General features: G+C 36.2%; 2 protein-coding genes across 2 annotated transcripts in view; one reads left to right on the forward strand and one right to left on the reverse strand.

Moving 5' to 3' along the window:
* LOC149653874 (reelin-like) overlaps positions 1-2,633 on the reverse strand; it is a 34,578-nt gene extending 31,945 nt beyond the window's left edge. The window contains exons 1-3 of the mRNA XM_089846657.1: positions 2,612-2,633; positions 416-589; positions 19-253 (exon numbers count right to left, since the gene is read on the reverse strand). Of these exons, the coding sequence (XP_089702783.1) occupies positions 19-253; positions 416-589; positions 2,612-2,633 (431 nt within the window). The remainder of the gene's footprint in view (positions 1-18; positions 254-415; positions 590-2,611) is intronic.
* Positions 2,634-5,141: 2,508 nt separating this feature from the next.
* On the forward strand, positions 5,142-10,976 carry LOC149653875 (uncharacterized). Its single transcript, XM_089846819.1, has 3 exons — positions 5,142-5,618; positions 8,899-9,224; positions 9,308-10,976. The coding sequence occupies exons 1-3, from the start codon at positions 5,195-5,197 to the stop codon at positions 10,235-10,237; spliced, it is 1,680 nt and encodes a 559-aa protein (XP_089702945.1). The 5' UTR covers positions 5,142-5,194; the 3' UTR covers positions 10,238-10,976.
* The last annotated feature ends 291 nt before the right edge of the window (positions 10,977-11,267 follow it).

Here is an 11,267-nt window from a genome sequence, read left to right on the forward strand (position 1 = left end):
CACTACTGAGTGACCTACAAGAAATTGACGCATCCAGTTCCCAGGGGTGGGGCCATCCATAAAAACTTTAAACTTCTTGAGGGTTTACCCCTGGTCAAGGGTGGCTGGACGATGGAACAAACTGTACCATCGCGACCCAAGGACGATGACGCCAAAGGTAAGGACATGACGCTATTTAAAGATCCGCTTGATGCCTCAGTGAACAGTCCCACCATCATGAACCCGTCAAAGTCCGAACTGGACTCGACGTGAACTGAAATCACATTCTATTACGTCTATTTGTGTTTAATATTACCATAAGTTGAACTAGCTCGAGCTGTAAGTCTCTAGCATTACAAACACTGTATAGGTTAGAGTCATACTTATGGAAGGAACATATCTTATAAACTTATGATAGTACTTGACAAATTCGTACCAGTGTAAGTCTGTCCGGGCACGTAAAATTCAGGATGACCATCGATGGATATGGCCACTGTTGACCCCGTCCTGGGTAGAGTATCTGGCGAACCATCCTGATGATATTGACACAGGAAGAAGAAGGAGGGTGCCGTGACTAACTGACCATTGGTCAATATGTCCCCATTAAACGCTATGATAAAAAAATTCAAAAATACTTGACATCTAACCGCGAGGAACATTTTTAAAAGTCGTTAACATGGGACGAAACGTCTTAAGAATGTAATTGTGATTTTTATTTTTTATTGAATTTATCTAAGAATTGAAAATATTTGATACCAAAGAAAAGGAAACATTGACTTCCAGGATATCCTCTGATATCATTTTAATGTCTTATCACACGTTTCTCGCTTGTTATTTTAGAAAAAATTCAATGCCAATATACAATCTTTTAAGTACTTCAAAATTAAACAATATTTCTCCTTAATTTTAGTACGATTCTCTAATTTCAATTACCACTGCTACAGATTTGTTTCAAAATTAAAATTTAAAATTGAATTTTTTAGGTTTTTACCTAATTATAGTCTAAAGTAATTAATTAATTTTCGCTGACCAATTTTAATTACGCAATCAATCAATTAAATTAACTTTTAAATAAGTAGCAAAAATTTTACCATCCCAATCCCCATTGTGTATGAGTTAAATTAACCTTTGACCCTGAACTACGAGAAGGTAAAATTTTTTTTGAAAAAAAAAATTCAAATTCCAATAATTTCCGGATGTAGACCTATACACATACAAAAATTAAAAATCAATAATTTTGAATAAATTTCCGATAAATTTATAAATCTCAACAGGTGTATCCGCATACGGTGATAGCCCAGACGTAGACTAGACGCGCATCTTAAACTTATTACACGCTAATATAAAAAATTAGTTATTCAAATTAAAAATAGTGTTGCAAAAATGTATCAACTTGAAAAATCGATCTATTGTAGCAAGGCCTATAAACCCTTTCGGTACCTAAATACCTAAACCGAGGCTCGTATCAATTAATGTCAACTTGCGAAGGGCGGCGGTAGTAGAGTAGAGGGGGGGGGAGTACGAATGTAAATGGCCTGGAGTGGAATTTAAGGAACCAGGAAACGTAACGAAATAATTGTTACGAGAAGGTTTCAATTAAAACGACGTCCATAATAATTTTTTTTTAAACAAAATAATAGTTAAATATCTCGGGATGGTTTTTTGGTATTTTGGCGTCGTGAAGATTGAGGCCCAGTTTTGTAGGGCGGTGATGATTCTACCACCGGGTAATTACCACCACCGACTGTTGGAGAATGAAGAGGGGTCAATGGCAACTCGGGATATGTATTATATGTAAGGACCAGTCTGGTTGGTGAGCTGCCGTACAGATAACAAAACGACGACGTCGAATGGAGAAGAGATTCATTCCTTCGTTGCCTCGGGTAGAATTATCCCAAACAACTAAGGTGTATCTATGTATTATCCATCAACTTAAAAAAACCGGATTAAAATCTCGGATCTAGCTAAAGCTAAACCCCTGATTGATGAAGCCCAAAGCGACCCCTAACCGAAGACCACCAACTGAAGTAACATTATAGGACCGTCTTTATGAGGAAGGCCCGGTCCACGGTTTGCGTCCCTTAAAAGGTACGGACCCTAAGGTAAATGACCGATGTCCACCCCTTTCGACGACCCTGCACGCGGCATGGGCGTCTTAGAAGGTGTGGGTCCATGTGGAAATAGACCAACTGAAATCCATACCCCCCCCTATGGACGGCCCTACATGTAGCCTAGGTCCTTAGAAGGTGCGAGTCCACGGGGTAAACATACCAAATGAAATGTATACCCACCCCTATGGACGGCCTGGGCCCCATTGAAACTGATGAAACCGACCATTGCCCCCGCTCTCACAGGCCCTGATTGACACAAATTCTTCAACTTCTTCCACACGCCGTCTCTGATTAGACAACGAGAAGTCGATGATATCTTACTTCTAGTTACGCATATCTCCGCGTCAGGTATTTACGGCTCGGCTGCCCAATGAGTCTTCTTCCGGATTACATAATCATTTTATTCGGCGCCAATTTTTTCCTCCTGCCTTGGAATTTCCCGCCAACGATAAATTTCATTTTGAACGATAAGCGTCGAACGGCGCCAATATCAACTTATTTTTATTCGACCCCGAACTTACATTCAACATTATTCATATACATAACACAGGCAAAAAACTCTAACCCCAAACTGGAAGGAATGAAAATACGGAGAACAAAAAAATTAAATAGAAACTCCTCCAGGCTACAAAATAATATAATCACTCCATTGTATTACGGAGAAAGAATTATTTTGCTTTATTTATGAATCTTATTCAAATTAGGTAGAGGAATTTCAGGAATAATTTCTGTTTGTTTGTTTGTGTGTGGAAATATGAAGTCGCGCAGTTTTGTCATAAGCAGTTTAAATACGTTTTAAGAATAAATATTCTTTACTTAAGCTGTTTATTTGTTTATTTATGTGGAAATATACATGTTTATCATAAGTTTATAAGTGATATGTTCCTTCCATAAGTATGACACTTCGTAATGTTTCGTAGAGTCTTACAGCTCGAGATAACTAGTTCGAGAAGGAGAACGACGGAAGCGAGTCAATTGAAGGCGGTGGTTAATTAATTTTGCAGGACTTCTTCCATCTAGCTCCTATTTAGTCTGCATTACTAATTAGGCCTTTGACAGCAGCGCCTGACCAGGCGTATATCGCCTTACCTCGAATCTATGACCTACCTCGCTCACTTCAAAATTACAAGCTCCAGTTTCTAAGTTACCAGATTTTACAAACTTATGGATGAAACATATCTTACAAACTTATGGTACATCCCATGGGTTTGGTCAATTAAGACCGTTTAAGAACATTTTCAACTTGTTTAGTTGTTTATTTGTTTACTTATGTAGAAAATAATCTTAACTTGGGTTTAAGAATATTGTTTACTCGCTTGTGTCTTTGTTTTGTCATTTAAGCAGTTTAAAATCGTTCAACGAATGAAGGCGTGATTGCGTCACCCCCAAAGCAAAGACAGGTCGAGATAAAAATCAGACATAAGAAGGCAGGCAATAACTACGACGGCGGGGATTTGACCGCTTGCTAGAACAATGGCTTCTACTCAAAATGAAGCGAGAATCATAATAAAAAAAAGGTTAAGGGAATAGGTATCTTTTTTTCCTGTTTGAGAACGCTAAACCCCATGCACGAAGGTGAAATGAATTTATTATAATTATACGAGATCTTCGGGGGTAAGGAACGGAAAATCTCAATTTGTACTCAACTACGCAGACACGCTTAAATAACTATTCCACAATAAACTACAACGCGCACTTAAATCGCGAATCGTTTAAATAGCAAGGTCGACGTTCGAACGCAATCTTCAATTATTAATCGTAATTGAGCGTTGCGGTTAACTAAGACACTCAAAGACTATAATATGGCTCCCCAGACACTCAAACACTACAATATATCTCCCCGGACACTCAAATACTATAATATGGCTCAAAAGACACTCAAATACTATAATATGGCTCCCAAGACACTCAAAGACTATAATATGGCTCCCCAGACACTCAAAGACTATAATATGGCTCCCAAGACACTCAAAGACTATAATATGGCTCCCCAGACACTCAAAGACTATAATATGGCTCCCAAGACACTCAAAGACTATAATATGGCTCAAAAGGCGCTCAAAGACTATAATAGGGCTCCCCAGACACTCAAAGACTATAATATGGCTCCTCAGACACTAAAATACTATAATATAGCGTCCAAAGCCCTCAAATACTATAATATGGCTTTCACCAAAAACACAAAATAATAAATAAGTGAAAAAATATATTATTTTTAGTGCATGGTCTATTCGGTTGTTGGTTTTTTTAATTGAAAGTGTTGTTATTTTATTGTAAATTATTTTGTCTCGTTAACGAGCTGCGTTATAGAATTAACTATGTCCGCAAAGTCGCCCTTGAAACGCGTTAATTGTTAGACAGACCTAATTTATTTCAGGATTCTAGGAAATGATATTTTCGTCTGTCACATATCCTACTCGTTAGCCAAATTATTTTTATTTTAAATTTTCGTAGACATTGTTTCATTAAATTTGTTAGAAAATATGAAATAATTCCAAATGTTAATTGAACGGGATACATTATTAAAGTAGAGATACAATGTTCCCAAGTTGGAGTTGGGGTCAAACTAGGGGTCAAAAATTTGGTAGTAGATATTCCACGACTTTTCCAGGAACTCATGGAACTCCAATTTCCAATTATACATTAAAACGATGCCAGCAACCAAAAAACAAAAAGATTAAATAATTAATGTTTAACCACCAAAATTAAGAGGCTAAAGTCATTAAAACACGAGATGGGTCACATGACGACGTGAATACCCTTAGAGACAAACAACACCAGAACCACTATGATTCTCCAAAAAGACTGGAATTAACATTACTTTGAAAATAATTAAAATTGAGTCGAAAATCGCGTGAGAAAAATTAAATTCGAGTGCACACATTTTATTTTTATTTTATTTTTTTGTTCTTCATAGACATATCACAACCTTCCTCTCCATCAATCCCCAACAAGTCCCTAGCGGGAACGAATGTACGATCCGTGAGAGGGGGGAGACACTCAAGACGGATTGAAGGGGGGCAAAATCGAATAAGTAAAAAGCCCTTGAAAATGTGGAAGCATCGTCAGTCCAGCAAGCTATCGCAAACCATAAAGATATAATCATGAAGTCTCTGTCAGTTAAAAGCTTAGTTTTCTTAGGGTTTATCCTAACGGGGACCATGGGCTATCCATTAGAGGGTCCCCAAGAAGTCCACGAACCCGTCCCCGCCGACCAAGTGCCCAAGGAACCACAAGAACAACCTCAAGAACCTCCCAAAGAATTGGAGAAACTTCCAGCCGAACCCCAACCGGAAGTTGTTGTCCCCGAGAAACTTCCGGAAGTCCCAGTATCGGAAGAAGTTCACGAACCAGTTTATTTAAAGGAAGAGGTTGAAGCCCCAAAGAGTTCCGAGGAAGTCAAATCACCCATTGAATCTTTTTCGCAATATGATCAAGACGGAGATGGCTACATTGATATTGTCGAATGGGAAGCTAAAATCGAGGATGAGCTAGCCAAGAAAAAGTTCGGAGATGCCGATTCTAACGGTAAGATTGAATTAATTTTGATAGATAGCTTAGAGTTCGAGGTATTAGGGTGGTGAGGCCGCTGACGCGTCCCTGTATTTGATTGCATTACGATCTATGGGTAGTTTATACGGAGTGTCATTACTGTTTTGGGGCAAGTCACTTAAAATTGTAATCGATGCATTAGGTGCAACTGCGAAATTATTCTTTATTTCATAAAAATAGTTAAAGGGTTAGAGAATTTTGAAATATGGTTAACTTAAATTACCCTAAAAATTAATGCTTTGTTAAATTACCAGAGAAAATAAATTAAATTGCTACAATTACAATTACCCTGGTAAATTACCCTAAAGAGTTTTGGGTAAAATACCCTTAAGATTTAGAATATCTTAAATTTAAATTACCCTGGTAAATTACCCTAAAGAAAACCGCAACAATTCGGGAATTTATTTACTTTAAAAACCCCTTAGCATCAGATGGTACGCGGTTGTTTTCTCTAATTAATTTCCGAGTGACTCACCCCTCGATGGAACGAAGATTAACCGTTGACTAATGCCAATTAAAATTAACGGTAGAAAAGTTCCATTCAATTCTAATTAACCTTCCCGAGTTAATTAAGTATCTGGCTATATAATTAAAGATTGAAAACTGGTTTTACTTCAAAAGGGTTAAATAATGAAAATTGCCTATTCCCGTTCTTTCAAATTACCTTTTTATTATTATATTTTTTAATATATATTTATAAATTTTTTTTAACTTAACAAGCCGCGGGATATTTTCGACCCGGGGTTCTCATCAAGGTTACGTTTATCTAAGAGGACCCATGTTTGGACTTGGCTTAATAAATTTATGGAAATTTTTAGTAGATAATAAGGGTTTTCTTTATTATAAGGGAATGGAATGCGGATTACCTTGAATAAGTTAGTTACCTAAGATTGAAAACACCCAATTCCTAATTTGGATATTTAGTTTTTAAAAAAATAATAATTAATTTAAATTTGGTCAGGTATATATATTTAGAAATGATTTTAAAACTTAAAGAAATAATATATTAAATTACATAACTATTTTTGAAATAAAGTGTATACCAACTATCCACAAAACAAATCATACCCTCTTCAGACGGATAGTGTTGCACTAAAGGGGTTAGAGAAATCCCCCCCCCCCGGGCTTGTTAACTTAAACCGCACGCGCTTTTCAGGGTGGTGTATAAACTCACGAGATAAAATGTCTCGCGCTTTATATTATCTCGTCACGTGAAACAAAATTAAAATCTCGTGCAATTTTTATCTTTTTAAACTATAAACATCATTTTTTTCTCGTATCGTCTGAAGAGGGTTTAGTTTTAACTCTAGCTTTCTTACAATAGTTTAAGGAATCAAATGAGGGCTAAGACACAATTGGATGTATGGCTTTGGGGCTTTTGTATTTTTGGGGTTAGTTCTCATCATATTGAGGATTTTGGAATTTGGGAGCGAACGTGCCAAGTTTGATCAAAATATACTTTTAGATTTAAATCTCGATTTTAATTTGATCCCAAAACCCAGATGAAATAAAATTAAATATAATTTCCTGAAACCTTAAACCAGAGATTTTATCCAATTTATTATTTTATTATTTATTTCGATGGGATTCTAATTTCCTTATAATTTATGAAATTCTAAACTAATGATACTATCTAATATTACTGAAATACGATTATATAAAAAATAATTGTTGGGAATTTTAAAAACAAAACGAGTGAGTCATATGACTTTAGTCAAATATGGATTATTAGTTGAAAGTAATAAGAACAATTTTTGCAATATTACTGTCCGATTATATTATAGTCTTTGAGTGCCTTGGAAGACGCGTTTTCAGTTTTTCAAAGGCACCGAGGGGGTAGACACTTAAGAACTCAGGTGTACAATATGACTTGAACTCAATGTACTGTCAAAGCTGAACTCTTTTGAACTCAGGTGTACACGGAGATCCAGAGCGTCTACCCCCTCGATAGGCACCCTTTACCTTGACCAGGGTCACCCTGATAGCCTTCGATAACAACTGCGCTTCTTGGAAATCTTTCCATACATGTAACATCGGACTTAACGAGCGTCTATTCGCTAGAATCGCTTTAGATCCTAACAACCATATATAGTATAGGCCCATTTCTCTATGGAATTATCCCCAAAGATAGATAAGGCCTGGCTTTTTTGCGCCTTGAAGTAGTAGCCGGGGTAATTCCCAGACGAGACTGACTGACTGAGTCTAACTCAACAGGTAAAATAAATGGCTTCGAAGGAATACATTAGAGTTTTGAACATGCGAAAAATATATAGCTTGGTACTTCGTAGAAATAAATCACCACGAGAAATACGAAACACGTAGGCCTAGGCTATACTTATACAAAAGAAACAACGTTAACCATTCGCCTTGAACTCTGAGCGCAAAGTTCTTATCTCGTGAGTGGTTAACACTTAAAACTATTATTAAATTATAAAGACTTAATGATTTCTTCACGAATTTTCAATTTAAGAATTTATTTTTAAATACGAAACTGATTATCTGATTATTTTCGTTTTCAAATACTTTAGTGTTTAGACATTTAACAGTTCGCAAGCTAGAAAAGGGTTAAGCGGACTGATATGCAATAATATTAACTCTGCTTTAAATTCACGAAGGTATTGCAATAATTTCACAATATTACTAATTAATATTTGGCCTTGATTAAATTTGAATCCTTTTACAAAACACAAATAAAATATTTTTCAAGAAAAAAACAAGCTTGCAAAATGAACAAAAGGTTTTGTTGAAGATATATAAAAACAGCAAAAAAACAGATCGACTGACCTTCGATGAGAAAATTTTCAATTCTCAACTTCTCGGAAATTCAAATTACTTTTTTCCAAATTTAAAAATTTCTCGAATTCACTCGAGCGTTTCGGTTTAAAATTATTATATAGATTTCAAAAGATGTTTGAAGATTATTTTTTACACCATCCGATCGACGGTAATTACCTGCGCTAAACAATAATTATCTGAAAGTAATTTCGAATCTTAACCTTGAAGTAAAAAAAAAAATTAAATGGATATTTTTCATTTTACATCGAATGATGTCATGTTATTTAAAAATATTAATTTTAAAATGTTAGGGTTTTTAAAAATCAAGGTTGTAATTTACAGAAAGGTTAAATATTATTATCATATCCGTGAATTAGTTGCAGTCCAAGAAGGGATATTATAATGTTAAAAATACCATAGCCTGGTGTGTTGAGCATCTCCAAACTTAAAATTAATATTATTTAATTATTTTAATTACAAGATGACGATAAGATCAGTCAAGAAGAGTACCAACTATGGAGCGCCCCATCCGAACCCCAAGAAAATGTCAACGAAGTTTACGTCCCATCGGACAGCGTGGCCCAACCAGTGGACACTTTGGAACCCCAATCCCCCCTTGGAAGGTCCGCCGAAGAAGGACAACAGGACATCGTACCGGATATCGCCCCTGAACAACCCTTACCTCCCCAAGAACAAGCCGGACCCATCCTCGTCGTTGAAGAATCCAGCCCCGAATCTTCCCAAGGTCAAGATCAAGGTGAAAAGATCGTAGCTGTCATCGAAGAAGCCAGTCAACCAACAATCGTGGTACAATATTAACTTAATAACAAACTTATCTTTAACTTAATTAATTAAGTTTTGTTTTAAACAATATTTTTCATAACTAATAGCTATTGGACGATGCTAAACCTCAAGAGGAAGTCCTTCCCCAAGCCCCCGTTGTCGCCGAAGCCCAACCGGAAGTTGCCAAACCTCAGGAGGAAGTATCCCTACCACAGGAACAACCTAAACCCCAACTTAAATCCATCGACGAAGTTGTTGCCCCAGCTCAACCCGAAGCCAAGCCCGAAATCCCAGCTGAACAACCACCCAAGAAACAAGGAGAGGATCAACCATCACTTCCGGTTGAATCCCAAGAAGTTCCTAAGGAAGAAATCAAAGTTGATTTGGGTGTCCCAGTTGCCATTAAGTCCGAAGTTGTACAACCTGGATTAGCTCCTTCCCAACCCAAATTAGACGAGAAGAAAGAAGAACAACACGAATCCAAACCAGCCGTTGAAAAACAACCTGAGGAATTAGAAAAACAACCTGAAGCTACTTCCCAACCAGAGAAAAGGAAAGCGGAAATTGAATCTCAACCTGAAAAACAAGAGGAAGTACAACCACAACCCGAGAAACCAGCTGAAGTACAACCTCAACCCGAGAAACAACCCGAACCCGAACTATCCCAACCCGAGAAACAACCCGAACCCGAGCTATCCCAACCCGAGAAACAACCTGAACAACTTAAACCAGAAAGTAGAAACGCCGAAGAACCATCCCAACCGGAAGTATCTCAACCAGAAAAAGCGGAAGTAGAATCTCAACCGGAAAAGCAATCGGAAGTAGTCGAAGCTGAACCGGAAATTAAGAAAGTAGCAGCCGAACCACAACTTGAAGTTGCGCAACCCGCCGTCGCTACTCAAGAACAAAAGCAACCCGAAGTTTCCCCAGCTCAACCGGAAGTAGCTTCCCCTTCGGAAGAAAGTTTAAAGAAAGCGGAAGTAAGCGGAGCCGACCAATCGGAAGAGGTTAAAGCCTCAAACGTCATCAAATCCTAAATTAAATGTTGGGTTATACCGACATTTTTGCTTAAAAGAAAAAAACCACCCAAAAAAACCCGCAAAAATCGATTTCAAATTTCGGGATTTCTGTACCCGAAATTAATCGTACATTTGATTAATTATAATTCGTTTAATTTATTTGAAAATTCCATGAAAATTAATTATAATTTCGTGGGAATTAATGAACAAATTAATGAACAAAATTTCGCATGAATCTCAAGCACATTCCCCAAGCGCATTGTTACATGAATATTTTTTCCAATTATTTATATCGCTTTTTCTATCTCTACGCCCACACAAACAACATCGCGCCTTAATTTAAGCTAAAAAATACTAGCAACCTTAGAAGGGGTTTACAATCCCATAGAAAAATTAGCCTTTTCTTTAGGATATTACACCCATTCCAAGACTGCAAACAAAACAAAAAAAAGAAAGACCCACCACCAAAATTTATTAATAAAAATTCAACACAAACCCCCAAAAATTAAAAAAAAAAGAAAAGAATAAAATGTTAAAATTGAAATTTTGAATTTCTTTGATTTAGAGTGGACGGTTTCAAAATTATTTATCTAAATTATTAAATTAAATTTAATTAAGATTAAATTATTTTTAGGAGGAGGTTATTGGATTGATTTAAAAAAATTAATTGATTGATTGGCGGAATTAAGAAAAATTTGTACAAAATTTAAGAAAGGTGTGATTTTTTTATTAATAAATGTTTTTAAAGTTGTTCTAATTTGTGTTGCCTTAATTTCTTATTTATGGGTCTGTAGTCTCTGAGAGACTTGGAAATTATTTTAGGGTTAGGGGATCTATACTCCTTTAGCGGCATGGAAAAACACCAAACTCCATATCGAAAGTAACGAAATATGTTTTAAAACCAATTTTTGTTGATAATACATCTTGAAAAAACTCAAAAAAAATTTATATTGTTTTTCAAGTGTTCAAGCTAATAATTTATTATCATTTTAAGCACTTCGCTGAAATATATTTCTACAAAGTTTAAATTATATCTTCCATTTCACCA

Source organism: Phalangium opilio, unplaced genomic scaffold (genome assembly GCF_054372755.1).
Source record: "Phalangium opilio isolate 3A_F unplaced genomic scaffold, DU_Popi_V2 ptg000081l_1, whole genome shotgun sequence".
NCBI classification, from domain to species: domain Eukaryota; kingdom Metazoa; phylum Arthropoda; class Arachnida; order Opiliones; family Phalangiidae; genus Phalangium; species Phalangium opilio.